The sequence below is a fragment of the Parasteatoda tepidariorum genome, chromosome 8 (genome assembly GCF_982258835.1).
Source record: "Parasteatoda tepidariorum strain Cologne lab strain chromosome 8, Ptep-v5.0, whole genome shotgun sequence".
In the NCBI taxonomy this organism is placed as follows: domain Eukaryota; kingdom Metazoa; phylum Arthropoda; class Arachnida; order Araneae; family Theridiidae; genus Parasteatoda; species Parasteatoda tepidariorum.
The window spans coordinates 58,117,229-58,135,750 of record NC_141762.1 but is presented as its reverse complement, the minus strand read 5'-3'; the positions used below and the strand labels follow the sequence as shown (position 1 = coordinate 58,135,750).

Genomic DNA, 18,522 nt, shown 5'->3' with positions numbered 1-18,522 from the left:
CTGGAGAAAGATCTTTCTCCTTCTGCATTTGATCCAAGAATCGACAAATATATTCTTAATGCAATGTGAACGTTAGGAAAAGTATTCACAAGTTTATCTTTAATTTGAGCCTTCAACATTTCTTGTGCAGATTTATGCTCATACAAATTTGAAAATAGTAAAAATTCATCTACAAAGTTTTCCTCTAAATCGGAAGAGTAAATTTTCACCAAAAATGGTATTATCGATATCAACTGCAATATCGGCAGTATGTCGGTATTGCAGATAAAGTTAGATAAACAAATTCGTAAATTAAAACCCATATTAATAAAAATGTAAAAAAAAAATATGCAAGAAAATTTTAGCGGGGAAAGAGGGGAGGAATGGGGGGGGGGCAAAAACGGCTATGCCTAGGGCCTACGAAAGGTATAATCCGGCTCTGTGCCTAGGGCCTACGAAAGGTATAATCCGGCCCTGTACCCAATAAAACATTTTCCTAGAGCCAAGTATTAATCGATTAAATTATTAGCCAAATATTAATCTATTAATGCTGGAATTAAAATAATAGTAATAAATTTAATTGTTTAGTCGCCAATTCAAGCCCATTTTGGGCTGGAAACCTGGAATAGTTGCCAGCTTTGACCTTCCTCTATGCAAGCCACTGCCTCAGGGGATTGGGCTTAATTTTGAATTGAAATTGTGAAGAAACGTAAGAATTTTAAATTGAGATTTAAAAATACTTTTAAGATTATTTATTTATATAAAGACTTAAATATTTTACATTTTTTCATCTCTCATTGCAAATGGCGATTTCACAACTCACACCTCTTTTTAAAGTTTCATTGTTTATTCATTACTATTAATTTCCTTACACATTGCCATTTTTAAATATTTGTGAAATTGCTTATATAACTGACAACTTTTGTGGATTTTTCTTAAATTTTTTTTTAAAATATTTAAACTGGTGAAACAAATTATTCTTTTTCTATTTAATTCCTTTAAAAATAATTCCTAATAAAATAATTTTGATCACCACTATATATGAATAATTCAAGCATAATTATATAAATGAATAATAATCATGTGATGGTTTGTTCAAGATCTGTTAGAATAAAAGTTTATTTCTCCCTTAAAATGTAATTTCCCTAAAATTTGGGAAAATAATAGTCAGAAAGACAAAAAATATCGAAGTATGCATATATCATATCATTTTAGCTATATTTTGCAATTAACTGACACAAACTTTTTTCGCTTTTAGAAATCTTGCACTTATTTTTGTTCTGCTAAGAGCTGGCCTTGAAGTAGATTCCGACATCATTCGAAACAACAAAATTACCTGCGCAAAAATTATCCTTATCCCATTCATCTCTGAGTTCATAGTTGGATCCGTCGTTGCACACTTCTTACTTAAAATGAATTGGATGTGGAGTTTTTTGCTGGGGTGAGTTATTACTCTTCCGAGAAATATTCATAAAAAAAAGTTTAAAAGGTACTTTTTCCATAAAATGTATTTTCATTATTGAGGAATTTTCACTAACATATTTTGTAGAGCACTATATTGAGTTTATCTTAATACGTATTTTTTATAATTAATCATGAAAGCAAATTATTAAGCAAATTAATTATGAAATCTATACAAATTACGGATAAGAAATAAGTATTCAAACAAGAAATATAAGAAAACATTATCAACATTATTAACGGCACCATTATGGAGGTCGATTTATTATAAATTATTATTATTACAATTAAATTTATTATTATTATAGAGTTCGAATTTATTATTATTGAAATTTGCTCAGTCAATTTATTTTTATTGCACAATTTTTGGTCAAAATTAAAGAAAAGTTTAAAAAAAATTTTCGTTAACATTTGCACGAATTTCCATCAACAGTGCAATGTTGTCTGCAGTTTCCCTAGCTGTTGTCCTGCCATTATTACAATTCAATTTATTATTTATAATTATTATCGAGGTCGAATTTATTATAATTGCAATTTGCTCAATCAATTTATTGCACAATTTTTTGTTAAAATTCAAGATAAATTATGAAAAAGAAATTTTTTTTGTTAACATTTGCTCTAATTTCTATCAACAGTGCAATGTTGTCTGCAGTTTCTCTAGCTGTTGTCCTGTCATTATTACAATTCAATTTACTATTTATAATTATTATCGAGGTCGAATTTATTATAATTGCAATTTGCTTAATTAATTTATTGCACAATTTTTGGTTAAAATTAAAGACAAGTTTTAAAATTTTTCGTTAACTTTTGCTCTAATTTCTATCAACAGTGCAATGTTGTTTGCAGTTTCTTTAACTGTTGTCCTGCCATTATTACAATTCAATTTATTATTTATAGTTATTATCGAGGTCGAATTTATTATTATTGCAATTTGCTCAATCAATTTATTTTTATTGCACAATTTTTGGTTAAAATTAAAGGTAAGTTTTAAAAAAAAATTCAGTTAACCTTTGCTCTGATTTCTACTTACAGTGCAATGTTGTCTGCAGTTTCTCCAGCTGTTGTCCTGCCAGTGATGCTAAAGATGATGCGAAAAGGACTAGGGATGGTAAAAGGTATTCCAACAATGGTTATTTCCGTGGCTGGGGTCGTCGATGTTTTATCTCTAACAACTTTTGAAGTATTGTTTGGAATTATATTAGGAACGGGTAAGTCACGCAAAAAGATTTTGTTTTTACTAGTAATTAGTTCTACACAGTCAGCATTCGCAACTTTTTAAAATATATTCCTAAGAAGATTTCCTACTTCCCTCTCATTGTAAATTCCCTTGATCTGAAATAACGATTGCTGATAGTTGAATAGTTTTTCAAATATTTACGTATAAATGTAAATAGATATTTCATAGTGTTAGCTACCACTTCAGTCTTTAAAAAAATTTTGGTTTAATGATTTCAAATTAAAATTACGATATTTATAACAGGGATGCATAAAGCAACTAAAATTGTAAAATGTGGTAGAAACTCAATTCATCATTACTGATTTAATTTATCAATTGACTTACAATGCAAATTATTCAATTGACTTACAAAATCACCATGACTTACAATGCAAATTATGATCATATTTAAAACGAAAATCATCTAATCACCACTTTTTACGTTTTTAGACGCCTGTGGCATACCTGGTATAATACAATTAAATATCGTCACTTCCATGCTGAAATCCCCAATAGACGTAAAATTACCTTTTAGATAAGCATATGTAAACGTTTACTATTTCATATCCAATACTATACACGAGTTATAAAGCATATGCTATTTCAGACGTTATAAGTGGAAAAACTAGGAGATCTTCCAGCTTTGTAACAGTTGTAGCTGTTGAAAACATACACGTTTGCTAGCTTATATTCCGGCACAATTCGTTCGGTCGGCTAAGAGTTAACTCTTAGACGCTAATAATGAAATAATTGACTTATTCGACTCCTATCTTTTTCTAATAAAAGTCTGCTGTTTCTAAAATTGCAGGTAGACGTCAAATATGTTAGCATGTATGAAAATCATGATTTCATAATAACGGGGTAAAATTTAGTAAATAATATTTCAATAGTTTGTTTCATTAAAAAATATGAAAAAAATATACTTTAATACACATATTCATACATATGTTCAATTTCAATATTTGAACTATAATTATATTTTCAGGTGGTTTGGTGTGGGAAGTATGTCAAGGACCTGTAGAAATGTTTAGTGGCATTGCTTATGGTATCATGCTTGGAATGGTTTGTTGGTTCATACCAAATCCAGATGAGGTAAGTTTTTATAGCTTGTAGATCAAGCCAAATTAGTTACTTATAGCTTATAAGTTAATATAGCTAATAAGTTATAAGATAGAGGATGGGGAAATTAAGTAAATAAAGGTAACAGTAATCATAGCATATTGTATAACGTCTGGCTTCAAAACTGAGAAATGTATGCTCGATAAATATTCTTATGACTGTTCATGGCAGGGATGGCGAAACAATGGCACGCGACACAATATTTTGGGCACTCCACCGATCACAATTGTTGTTACACTATGAAGCATATATAACAATTAAATTAAAATTCACAAAAAATAAGCAAAATAATAAACAATTATTAATAAAAAAATTAAAAATTAATGATAAAAAAGAATTAATAGCCATGAAAAACAAGTTAACAATAAATAACTAACAAAAAAAAATTAACAGTCCTGCTTAAACTAACATCTTACAACCTAATACAAGTTATTTGTCATCTAATCTGCAACAACAGAAGTCACACTGATGTTACTTGAAAGTTGAATTACGCGTATAACTGAGATATTGCAAAATGTATTTTTTTTCAATGTAAATAAAGAGTTTTGAGTTGATAGTATTTAGTATTATTATTTCCCCAATAATCACGAAGTCAAATTACTTGACGGCACGTCTATGACCTCATTAAGCAATTTTTTAGAGAAAATGGCACGTTGGTGTATAAAGGTTCGCCACCCCTGGTTTATGGTATACATTTTTGCTTGGTTTGTTGTTAATATAAAATACGAAAGAGGTAATATTAACTCTAATCTTTTTGCTATTCAAATGACCCAATATTTTTATAAGTAGCAGATATAAGCGTTAAAAAGAAATAATAAATAATACGGTACTGTACTTTTATTTACTTCGCACTAGAGCTGCATAATGGGCTATTGGCAGCTGTCTGGGGATAAGTTATAACTATACAGTACTATTGGCCGTGTTTTGAACATTTCCTAAAATAAACTTCTGGTTTCAAAGCTAAAAAATACATTATTATACGTGCCTATGGTATAATTTTCGAAATGCTTTGTAAGTTCATACCAAATCAGGATGTAGTAATCATTCAATAATTTTTTTTACGAATTCAAAGTACCTAGCATTTTTATGATTTGTCGATGTTACGTCAAGTAGGTTATCTGAATCTAACATGCTTCATTGCTGTTAAAAAGTTAAGAAATGAATAACTGAGTAACACATGTCACAACATGTTAATATTCAAATCCTTATGTCTTAAAATGTATTGCTTTCTGAACGATTTGTTTAATTTTTTGTGTGGAATTACAGAAAGCATCAAATTGCAAAGCAGTTATAGGAAAGTATCACAAATTTGAACTTTTATTTTAAAGTTTTGAGATAGAAATGATTTACAAGCGAACAACGCTAGGTCTACTATGCTAAAGGGAAAAAAATGTCTTAGACATGTTGCCAATGCTTAGCTTCCATGACGCAAAATCTTATAATAAAAATAATCTTATAATCTTATCTAAATAATCTATATCTTTTATTTTAACAGTGGAATAGTTAACGAATTCCCCTAAACAACGCGTAATATTCATTTGTTAGAAGGAAAGAAGCAGAACGCAAGTATGTTGCTGTTAGTTATGCCACTTTTTTTTTATAACCGTCGTTGAACAGCCGACCCAATTTTCTGGGTTTACGACTACTAACATTCAACTCCATAGCCTTGTAATTTTGAACTCAATCCATAAGACAAGGGAACTCCTGGATCAAGTATTAGGAGAAATTTGCCTTCGTGGAGGACTATTTGATGGAACTTACCATTTGCGTTACATGGAGAGGAAGACCACGAGAACGTCCCACGGTCGGCAAGGTACTCTAACCCATGATCCGTCTACCACTGAGGATATATTTTTAAGTCAGCACTGTGGTCGGTGCATGTCGGATGCGGAATTCGTATCGGTTCACCTCATTGCAAGGCGAACGCTCTATCCCCTGAGCCATCGCGGCCTAGTTATGCCACTTGCCATTACAAGCAAGTCTGCTTGAAATCAAGTGAAATTTTAGGGCAGAGGATGAGTTTCTTTTTTGTTAGTGGTACCATCTATGGCCAAGAATACGGTTTTAACCACGCACACGTCACGGCCCGTTTTACAGGGATTCCATTCATTTATCCTCAGATCGTAATTCTGACCTGAACCAAAAAATGATCAATCTCCAATTTAGTACCCCCAGAGGTATTGATTCGTTATGAGAACTTGGAAGATTTTGTGATCCAGACATATTTAACGTGCACTAGTCACCATTTACAGCACAGGGATTCTTCCACCGGTGGGATTTGAACCCTTCACATGAACACGAGCCCAACGTCCTACTAACCAGGCTATCCCGGCCACGCATATATTAAAAGCTTATCTTCCTTTCAAGTAATAGACAAATGAATCTACTTATAATATTAATGAATCGAATTATAGGAAACAATTATTAGTATTTCTCCGAAAACTAATAGCAATATTATATTGTAGAGCACAAGAGTAAGATGTAATCCTATACAGGGGGCTTCGTGAAGATAGACCTTATTGCATGTTATTAGAATCTTTGTAGAAATTGAAGTAAATAAACTATGCCTTAGGAGACTAATCATAACATTTACGGGAGAAAAAACAACAACCAAAGCTTAATCATATTTTGACGAATCATTATAAATGTTGGTTATAAAGGTGAGATTACATTCATTGAGCACCAATTTATTTAAGATTAAAACTAAAATGCTATTCCTAACGAAAGATGAATGTTCTCCAGCATAAACAGTCCTGCAAGCAGACTTTTTGATTATTTAAAACCGTACTTTTGTTTAATCGACCTTAATAATTATGCGTCGATGTTTAAACAACTTTATTTCGATTACTAATACCGATTTGTGACATTTAATGCCATATTTTTTCAATTCGATTTTTTTTCTAACATTCTAAAACTATGTATTAAGGGAAGTAAATAAGGAACACCCCACATCATATTTTAATTTTATCTTGTATTCTTTCAGAAAAGTAGAGCAGTGTTTCGTGTTCTGATGTTGGTCTTTGGATCAACGTGTATTTTCTTTGGAAGTCAGGCATTGAATGCAGGGTCAGCAGGTGCTTTAGGCTGCATTCTATTACCGTTCACTGCCGCTATACGATGGAAAAGAATGAACTGGGAAGAGCATCATGTAAGTTCGAAATTCAATTGCAGTCTTTCGTTATTCATGTCTAAGATCTCCCAATAGTTGCATTTTTTGAAAGGCGTTTTATCTAATGGCAGTGAAATTAAAATTACAGTATGAATTGCAAGTAATTTTTTTAAAAATATTATTAGCATCAGCGTTTAAAAACTACATCAAGTTGCGTAAACTAAAAAAATGCGCTTTGGAGTACCTGGAATGTAGTTAACCTCCTTAACACTTTCATCGCGACAAAAGTATTAATTGTAAGTAATTATTTTTAATATTGTTAGCATCAGCATTTAAAAACTACATCAAGTTGCGAAAACTAAAAAATTGTGCTATGGAGTACTTGGAATGTAGTTAACCTCCTTAACACTTTCATCGCTATGAAAGAATTAATTATAGGTAATTATTTTTAATACTATTAGCATAAGGATTTAAAAACTACATCAAGTTACAAAAACTAAAAAATTGTGCTATGGAGGACCTGGAATGTAGTTAACCTCCTTAACACTTTCATAGCTATAAAAGTATTAATTGTAAGTAATTATTTTTAATATTATTAGCATCAGCATTTAAAAACTACATCAAGTTGCGAAAACTAAAAAATTGTGCTATGGAGTACCTGGAATGTAGTTAACCTCCTTAACACTTTCATAGCTATAAAAATATTAATTGTAAGTAATTATTTTTAATATTATTAGCATCAGCATTTAAAAACTACATCAAGTTGCGAAAACTAAAAAATTGTGCTATGGAGGACCTGGAATGTAGTTAACCTCCTTAACACTTTCATAGCTATAAAAGAATTAATTGTAAGTAATTATTTTTAATATTATTAGCATCAGCATTTAAAAACTACATCAAGTTGCGAAAACTAAAAAATTGTGCTATGGAGTACCTGGAATGTAGTTAACCTCCTTAACACTTTCATAGCTATAAAAGTACTAATTGTAAGTAATTATTTTTAATATTATTAGCATCAGCATTTAAAAACTACATCAAGTTGCGAAATCTAAAAAATTGTGCTATGGAGTACCTGGAATGTAGTTAACCTCCTTAACACTTTCATCGTGACAAAAGCTCACCTTTGTCTCACCATCTGCGCTAAAATTGAAACAAATTTTAACATTTAAAAAAATAATAATCAATTGCTTTCAATAACAATTCTCTTTTTGTGTTTACAGACATAAAAATATTAATATGAAAATAATAATCTTTACTAAATGTTGGTAAATAAGTCGCTAGAAAGGTTTCTATATTATTGAAAAAGACTTTGTGTAAAGGACGATTTATATCGTCTCCAGCGTACAATGAATATTCCTGTAAGACGAGTTATCTCGTCTTTCTTGATGAAAGGGATAATGACGAATTTCAAATTGCCATTAAACATTTAAGTAAAAATAGTTAATTAAAGTTATGAAAGTTGGTACATTAGCACGGAGCAAACCAAATTTTTTCAGCCACGGAACCCTAAACTATTGAACTTATTTCGGCGAAATCCTGAAAAAACGTTCATTAGCAGGTGTAAATATGCAAACGAAAAAAACAAAAAACAAATTCAAAGTAATTCAGAAACATTTAAAGTGAATGAAATTTTTATTTTTTTATTTTTTCAACAATAAATCTGAAAATTAGGTTTCATGTTAAGCAGTTGAATTCACAAAGTCTGCAGTTGCAACGTTTTTCACTGTGTAAGTCAAGTCTAAAATTTTTTGCCGTTTAAGTTGAATCAAATAAGCTGAATTATAATTTTTGAAAAAGAATTGTCGTAAATTGGGAAAAAAGGTATCAGAAAAAAATAATAGTTCATTACTCCCCTTGAATTCAGTTTATTTATTTTGAATTTTAAAATTCGATTAGAAATACTGATGCAATAATTTGTAAATGCATATCGTTTAGAAATTTGTTCAATGTATTGCTATTGGAAAAAAATATATATTTTAAAATTTCCTATTTCAATTTAATGCTATTTCCCAGAAGTAATTTCATAAAAACAACCTTAATATGCCTTATATTAATGGATTATTGGTTGGATACATGGTTGGTTACAGGTTTTAAAAAATTATTACTGGTTTAAAAAAAAAAAAAAAAAAAAAAAAAAAAAAAAAAAAAAAACTTTATCTGCGACTTTACCACGGAAACCAAAGGTTCCGGGAAACAGCCTTAGGGAACATACTGCATTAGCATACTCTCCAGCATTTCAATTTTTTTGAATTATTTTTAAAAAATGAATTACTAAAGAAGAGTTTTTTTAAACATAAATAAAATATTTTGTTTAATTTTAAACATTTATTAGAACTTATCAAAATATTAGTTCTTTTATCTAACCATTTAAATTATATACGTGTAGTGGTTGTTAAAAATCTTTAAATTTTAATTTATTACAATATTAACACGTACTTTTTCTACCACTAAAAAAATATTTTCTTAAAGTACGGAAATTCGATTCTTCATATTAATTCCTCGACCAATTTAGGCCAACGCCACGCCTGAGTTATTTCGGTACCTTCCAAAGTTATTTTTACATACGAGGTAATGAAATACCTGCAAGTGACGTATTGTGGGTATCTCGATCCTGATTAGTTGCTAAAATGTGGCATTTGTTTACGTTAGCGACTGTTCTTTCCATTCTATTTAGAGTAAGCCAAGCCCGTCCATCTTAAATTCTCTTAATTGACACATTCTATATTTTTTCATAAGCCATGTAGAACACAAACAAACTAATTATGCATTGCAATTGCCAGGTACACAAAATTAAAATATGTCACGGTTACAATACATAAAGTATATTGCATAAACAAATAATGAAGTAAAAGACATAGAAAGTAAAAGACAGATGAGAAAGAAATATATTTTAACAATTTTGATGTGCGATACGGCGTTGTATTTTATTAACTAACATTCATAAACGTATTTTATTAACTAACATTCATATTCTAACATTAATAACATATTATTAATTAACATTCTAACTTATGAGGAGAAATTTAATTCGAATGTAACACGCCATCTTGTTTATATACCATCACACATAGGTCACATGTCTGAGTATCAGTGATCGTCTTCTTCTCGAGATGCAAGTAACCAATTGGTCATTAGGAAATAAACAAATTAAGAATATAACTTTTGCATGCAAAATATGGGAAAATATTTAACTTTGACCAAAACCAAATTTATTTTTAGAACTGGCAAAAATGGTCGACGGGATATGCAAAAACCAGAAATTCCTCAGTAGTTCTAGGGTTTGGGTCACACCGGTAAACAGATTCCTATATTTAATATATTCGGAACGAGCAAATAGTGCTGCAGAAAATGACTCTAAATCAAAGAATCATACATTATACATAAAATTAGCTACTACAAGATTAATCTTTTCAGGCTCTTGTTTTTGAAATTTTTATATTCATTCATCGATTTAAAAAAGGACACACATAGTTAAACACATTCACTCTGCTATTAGCAGCTTTTATTCATGAAGCAGCCAGACAAAGCCTATATACAGATGACTATGTACAGATATACTATGCTATATACTCTTTACATATGCCTATATACAAATGTGTGCTTCAAGATATCCACCTGAGTGAAGAGTAATTTGAATAATTAACGAAGCAGATATGGTGTGGGTGGGAAAGACTGAGTTGACATAAAGTGAATTTAGTTGGGATTTGCATTCCCCCAACAGCTCCTAGAAGAGAGAAGACCTCCGCACAGATTACCACAAATTAGAAATTCGGTCCTTCGGTAGAACGAACGTATTTTCTCCAGCTGCACAATTTAGTAGCCCAAACGTTGTGACATCTTTCTTAATAACACCCACTGCGCAGTTTATGTCTGTTACGTCGGACTACAATAATTAATTCATGGGTTGGCCTTCTCTCTTCTAGGAGGTGTGTATATAGAGTGACTTTTTGCAGCTTCTACGGGCTACTCTTCAGATGTGTTTCCCTACATAGAATACCAAGTTTACATAAACCAAATTTAATTGGGACTTGGAGAACGATTCCTAGGAAGTACAGGGATGCCAATTGCTCCACTTTCTGCAAAAATTTTAATATATCAGGATGCGTAACCAACTTATTCAACAAAAAATAAGCACCTTTTAAGCATTCAAAACATATTTTTAAGCACTTTGAAAAAATATAATTAGGCAGGGTTGGTTGTTGTTCATTTACGTCGCACTAGAGCTGCACAATGGGCTATTGGCGACGGTCTGGGAAACGTCCCTCAGGATGATCCGAAGACATGCCATCACAATTTTGATCCTCTGCAGAGGGGATGGCACCCCCGCTTCGGTAGCCCGACGACCTGCACGCGAAGTCGAGCACGAACAGTTTAACGAAGATCAATACCGCACACCCTCAGTCCCTACGCAGGCTGATCCAAGTGGTCACCCACCCGCACACTGACCGCAGCCAGTGATGCTTGACTTCGGTGATCTGCTGGGAACCGTGTCTTAATGATCAGTCCACTGCGGGACTAGGCAGGGTTGGAAAGTTTTTGACAATTGGCAGTTTTATCTTGTTTTAACCGTCATGTCAAAGAACCTTTTGGCATTGTTTTTGACGATTGTCAAAAATCATGAAATTTTAAATTATGTAAAACGAATGGCGATTTCATACGCTACGGACTGACAATATACCGAAATAGATTGGGGTTGAATTAATTGTGAAAGTGTTGAATAGAATAATGTGAACTGTGTCTTTTTGAATAATTTTGAGTGAAAATCAGCATAGTAAAGGAAAAATCTTATTTTGAAAGAGGAAAAAATTATGCACTTTTTAAAAACACCCAATGAAAAAAGCACCTTCAAGGGCTTTTAAAAAACGAAAATCGAAAATAAGCACCTTTAAGCACTTCTTAAAAACGCTACGCGCCCTGTTATTAAATAATGAAACTTTCTGAAAAACAATAATTACGCTCACTCTTGAAAAGTATCAATACGAGATAACTGCAATAAAGTAGCCTTTCATATGATACTTTGAACTTTTGATAAGCAGTGGTGAAAAAATGACTAAATATTAAAATAACTAAACTAAAAATATCTCGAATTTCAGTACAATTAGAATATATATAATTTTTTACAAAGCTGAGCAAGTTGGCATCCTAGAAGTTTTAAGCAGGTTTATTTAAATCCTTTATTTTTGGTGATGGTCATTAAAATAAAATTTATTCAATCAAAAATAAAAAAGTAAAGAATTAATTTCTCTACTTTAAATAAAATTTATAAGCAGAACCAAAAAACTTGGCAGCTTTTTCAGGTTAACCATTTTCCCATAAAATTTAAAAAATTTTTAACTTATTAATTCGACCAAATTTTTTTTTTTGTAAATTAAATATCTGCGCTACAACTAAATTCTAACATGAAATTAAAGCCTAACGAATTTAATAACTTCACGAAGCAGTTGTCACCAATTTTTTAATATTTCCAGAATGTGGACTTTTTCTAGTATGTAACAGATGATTATGTTAATGATCTCCAAATTGATATTTTTTTACAGAATCCAGTGAACGAAGCTTTGGCCTTCATATGGAGGATTATTGAGCCATTTCTTTTTGGATTAATTGGTTCAGAAATTCGAATTGATTATCTGGAGCCACAAACCATTGGTAAGATTAGAAAATGCTAACTTTCTAACAAGCAATTGCAAGAAAAATAATCTTTATCATTAAATAATCAAGAGCTAATAATCATGAGAAAATGTAGCATCTTTTGAAAGAAAAAAAAACTAGTTTTGTTTAAACAAATCTATGAACACTATAAAAAATTTTATCACATTTTATAACCCTCGTTGAACAGCCTACCCAATTTTTGGGTTTATGTCTATCAATGTTCAACTCAATCCAGAAGACAAGGGAACTCCTGGATCAAGTATTGGGAGAAAATTGCCCTCGTGGATAACTTTTTGATGGAACTAACCTAATTTTGAGTTACATGGAGATGAAAAAACACTTAGCCGGACGACAAGGGGACTCTTACCAATGATCCGTCTACCACTGAAGTTATTTTACGTCAGCACTGTGGTCGGTGCGAGCCGAGTGCGAAATTCATATCGATCAGCCATCGTTGGGAATCGAACTAGGTTCACCTCATTGGAAGGCAAACGCTCTATCTCCTGAGCCACCATGGCTCACTATAAATAAATATAAACAAAACTGTACATTTGATTATAAAATTTTATTTTAGTGGTTCGAAATCGACTGTAATGCAATAGACTACGCGCGGAACCACTTGACTGTTTCGTTTGGAATGTTTCTCTCATAACAGGCCTCTTAAGTAAATCGATCGTCAAAGCAAGAGATTCAACCAGTTTTATTCCGTAACATGCTTTGCTTAGTGTATTTATAGGGAAGGAAAATACTCTTCGCACACACCAGAACTAGTTTTTGTTTATATTCAGAGCAATGAAGAGGCTTTTATAAGGAAAATAAGGACCTATAGGGGTGTTAGAACTGGCAAATAGCTTAGATATTAATAAAGTATTCACACTTTTTTAAAAATCGCTAAGTGAATATTTTCATACGCTTACTAAGTTTGAGTTTTAATAATACAGATGATATATAATTTCACTATTTATAAATAGCAGTTTAATTTTTAAATATTTGCATATAAAGACCTTGACAATTTTTCCATGGAGCCCGATTTATTCCAATTTGGTTTTATAGGATTGGCTTTGGCTACAATATTTTCTGCTCTTGCAGCAAGAATAGTTAGTTCAATGTTATCTGCCTGCAGTTCTGATATGACGATTAAAGAACAAATTTTTATCACATTTGCTGGATTTCCGAAAGCCACAGTTCAAGTAAGTAGAACAGAAAATATAAATATTTAAAAAAAAAAAAAACTCAGAAACTTTGTCCTCAGCTTGCTATGCTAAAAACCCCCTTGATTGTTTTTCATTCATTACTTGTTTCTTTCCCCCCTTCTTTTTTAATCACTATTTTCTACAAAAACAAAGAGCATTTAGTTATAAATAATAATTTTATGTTAGAATATTTTATTAACATGTTAATCTTAAGAAAATGAGTGATGACACGGATTTAAAAAAAAAGCGACTGTTCTTAAACTTAAAAATACAGATTGCAAGACTCAAGAAATAAAATGTATAAATTTATATCTGGCAACTTCTAATCTCTCACACGCTTTCAACTCAAGTGTAAAATAGTAAAATCTAGATCTCAGGAGCGATAAGTACATTTAAAAACAATGAATAAATAATCATTATTATAGAACCAAAAAAAAGTGAAAAAAATAGCAAAAAAAAAAAAAAAATCACTTAAAGTTGTGTAAACATTCAAGACAATGCATGGTTAGTTAATATCCTAATTTTGAACATATCTTTTGTATTTTTCTTATTTTTTGTGTGTTCTTTTCCCATTTAGTTCATCCAATACAAGGAATACAACACTGACACGAAATTTGATTAATACATCAGCTATTGACAGCAGCAATAGGTTCTTTAAGGTACAGGGGAGAAAACGCTTTTAAACTCGAATATATTCAAAATCTTAGCGATTTGGGGACTGATATTGGTATGAGAAGGTAAAACAACCGGGTGATAAACAATCAAATTGTTAAGCAACTGACGGTTCTGCAGCCTTTAACAGTAGCAATAGGTTATTTAAGGTACAGGGAAGAAAACGCTTTTAAACTCGAATATATTCAAAATCTTAGCGATTTGGGGACTGATATTGGCATGAGAAGGTAAAACAACCGGATGATAAACAATCAAATTGTTAACCAACTGACGGTTCTGCAGTCATTAACAGCAGCAATAGGTTCTTTAAGGTACAGGGGAGAAAACGCTTTTAAACTCGAATATATTCAAAATCTTAGCGATTTGGGGACTGATATTGGTATGAGAAGGTAAAACAACCGGATGATAAACAATCAAATTGTTAACCAACTGACGGTTCTGCAGTCATTAACAGCAGCAATAGGTTCTTTAAGGTACAGGGGAGAAAACGCTTTTAAACTCGAATATATTCAAAATCTTAGCGATTTGGGGACTGATATTGGTATGAGAAGGTAAAACAACCGGATGATAAACAATCAAATTGTTAACCAACTGACGGTTCTGCAGTCATTAACAGCAGCAATAGGTTCTTTAAGGTACAGGGAAGAAAACGCTTTTAAACTCGAATATATTCAAAATCTTAGCGATTTGGGGACTGATATTGGTATGAGAAGGTAAAACAAACGGATGATAAACAATCAAATTGTTAAGCAACTGACGGTTCTGCAGCCATTAACAGCAGCAATAGGTTCTTTAAGGTACAGGGGAGAAAACGCTTTTAAACTCGAATATATTCAAAATCTTAGCGATTTGGGGACTGATATTGGTATGAGAAGGTAAAACAACCGGATGATAAACAATCAAATTGTTAACCAACTGACGGTTCTGCAGTCATTAACAGCAGCAATAGGTTCTTTAAGGTACAGGGGAGAAAACGCTTTTAAACTCGAATATATTCAAAATCTTAGCGATTTGGGGACTGATATTGGTATGAGAAGGTAAAACAACCGGGTTATAAACAATCAAATTGTTAAGCAACTGACGGTTCTGCAGCCATTAACAGCAGCAATAGGTTCTTTAAGGTACAGGGGAGAAAACGCTTTTAAACTCGAATATATTCAAAATCTTAGCGATTTGGGGACTGATATTGGTATGAAAAGGTAAAACAACCGGATGATAAACAATCAAATTGTTAACCAACTGACGGTTCAGCAGTCATTAACAGCAGCAATAGGTTCTTTAAGGTACAGGGGAGAAAACGCTTTTAAACTCGAATATATTCAAATTCTTAGCGATTTGGGGACTGATATTGGTATGAGAAGGTAAAACAACCGGATGATAAACAATCAAATTGTTAACCAACTGACGGTTCTGCAGCCATTAACAGCAGCAAATCAAATTGTTAACCAACTGACGGTTCTGCAGCCATTAACAGCAACAATAGGTTCTTTAAGGTACAGGGGAGAAAACGCTTTTAAACTCGAATATATTCAAAATCTTAGCGATTTGGGGACAGATATTGGTATGAGAAGGTAAAACAACCGGTTGATAAACAATCAAATTGTTAAGCAACTGACGGTTCTGCAGCCATTAACAGCAGCAATAGGTTCTTTAAGGTACAGGGGAGAAAACGCTTTTAAACTCGAATATATTCAAAATATTAGCGATTTGTGGACTGATATTGGTATGACAAGGTAAAACAACCAGATGATAAACAATTAAATTGTTAATCAACTGACGGTTCTGCACGTAAAAAGTCCTATGTTAACCTAAAGTCTTCTCGGTATAGAAAAACCGGTTTTTCCACGTATTTCGATAGAGAAATAGTATATAGGGGAGAAACATTCTCCAAATTTTGCTCTTTCTCTAAGCCACCAGGGAGTTAAAGTTTGAATTAGAGAGTTAGGTGTATTGTGAGATTTATTTTATATAAATGGAATCAATAATATTAGAAGGAAAATGTGACCTACAACGATAGCTTTAAAGCAAAATAGTTTTACAGTAAGGAGATAACTAATTAAACAAATTTTAGAAGCATGGTAAGCAAGTGCGCTAGTAATCTTTCGGCTAAGGGAATGGAATGAAAGATTATAAAGAGGGAGCTGAAACCGCAAATGGTGCTCAATAAACTGTAATAAGAAATTTATCGCAATTCTGAATAATAAGAACATCTAAGAAAGGTAAACACTTATTATTCTCCAGTAAAATGTTAATAGCATTAATTAATTTGTTTATAATGCATGGATAAATCATTCGTTTACCTGCAACTTTAGATTTAAAAAGGCACTATGCTTGACTTCAGATCCAAATATAAATACCCTTTATATTAACATATTATGAAAACTAAACTACATTGTTGGTGAAAAATTAATCACATTAATGAAATACTTGTGTTTATTATTAAGTTGTGCATTTATAGGCTGCTATAGGCCCGACACCATTGGCAATGGCAAGAAGACTTAAGCTAGGCCCAGAGTTTGTGGAATACGGAATTGTAGTAAGAAACGCTTATTTACAAAATATGAAAACCATTATTCAAATATTATTACAAATACAAAGTTAGCTAAAATCACTTCAAATTATTTTCTAGATTCTTACAGTAGCTGTTCTTGCCATTTTTATACTTGCACCATTGGGAGCAACAGCAATTTCTCTACTGGCACCAAGATTATTAGAAGCTGATGCATCTAATAAATTGGATGAGCAACTGGATATAGATAATAAAGACAGCAGTAATATTACTATGTACGAAACTTTGCATGTAACAAATAAATCAAAGCATGAAATGAAAATGCCAACTATTAAGGAAGAAACTCTAGATAGTTCAAAGTTGTAAAAATATTGAAAGTTGTTTGCTTTTAGTACAAAAAAAAAAAAAATACACATTTCCTTTGTTAGAATATTTGCAAAGGGTGTTTTTACATTATCTAACAAGATTTCTTCTTATTAAACATACATCATTGTAGATAGATTTTTTTTCATCAAATGCGAATAAATATTTTCAAAATCTAACCAAACATTTTCATTGAATCATAAAAATGTGTTTTTCTGTGACATAGTTGAAGTACAATATTTAACAAAAGTAGAGCCAAACTTTACAGGATTTTAGTCAGATATATTATTAGTGGTGCATTATATCAAATAAATAGTACTTAGTCTCATCAATTTATAAGGCTTTATTTATATGAAAAGGTCTAGGCACCAGCCTTCCTTTTTCAATCAAAAACTTGGCTAAATAGTTAAAACTATTTAGAAGATTTTAAGAAGGAATAGATAGGCTAGGACGTGTAGAAAATATGTTTAAAAAATTGTGAAGTAAAATGAAAAAAAATAATAACTTTTTCTTTTACAATTTTGAGCAAGCAAATATCCTAAAATGTCCTTCCTTGCTACAAATATTCATACTTTAGAATTTCTCTTCTCTCAGACCCCAAGAAGAGGTTTAGAGTAACAATTATTGTTTTCCCTTCCACCAAATCAAATTATAATTGATAAGGGCCCCCAGAAAACTAATTTAAAAGGGTACAAGCCATATTTTTTTTTTAAATTTCAACCAGATACTTGAATTTTTTGCACCAAAGAAAATTAAAGTTACAAATAAATAAATAAAAACTAAGTTGTAATACTTAACTTCAAGAAACATATAGACTATAGTTCTGGAAATAAAATATTAACATGCAGGGGTGATTGTGAGCCCAAGTCAAAATTCCGGAAAATTTCTTGAGTTAAAAAAAAAGAAGAAAAAAAGTTTAAATTGGAAAAAAATTTAAACAAGGTTTTCTCAATATTTCTTAGTTTACTTAAAATATATTTAAAATTTTACACATACCTATACCATTTACACATACCGATGATGACCAGGAGAAGTAATTAAAATGTACAAATATGTCTTTCTTTATTGAGTTTATGTTGAGTTATAACAACTATTTACTGATAAAAAATTTATATTAATCATGAATATAAGCTTATAAAGTATCTCTCTGGCTCTCCCATACAAACAAATAAAATAAACTGTGTTTTTAAGTTCCACCTTTAAAAATTTGATTTCCGGAAACTTCTGTGATCAATGATTTTTTTTAAACGTC

The 18,522-nt window shown here is 31.3% G+C and overlaps 1 protein-coding gene across 1 annotated transcript in view; it reads left to right on the top strand.

The window, feature by feature from the left end:
• The window catches only part of LOC107450817 (sodium/hydrogen exchanger 9B2), a 28,271-nt gene extending 10,822 nt beyond the window's left edge, over positions 1-17,449 (top strand). Inside the window, exons 4-11 of the mRNA XM_043043051.3 lie at positions 1,238-1,420; positions 2,473-2,648; positions 3,642-3,748; positions 6,759-6,923; positions 12,422-12,530; positions 13,587-13,723; positions 16,857-16,934; positions 17,028-17,449. Coding sequence (XP_042898985.2) covers positions 1,238-1,420; positions 2,473-2,648; positions 3,642-3,748; positions 6,759-6,923; positions 12,422-12,530; positions 13,587-13,723; positions 16,857-16,934; positions 17,028-17,273 — 1,201 coding nt within the window. The 3' untranslated portion in view covers positions 17,274-17,449. The remainder of the gene's footprint in view (positions 1-1,237; positions 1,421-2,472; positions 2,649-3,641; positions 3,749-6,758; positions 6,924-12,421; positions 12,531-13,586; positions 13,724-16,856; positions 16,935-17,027) is intronic.
• Positions 17,450-18,522: the final 1,073 nt, after the last annotated feature.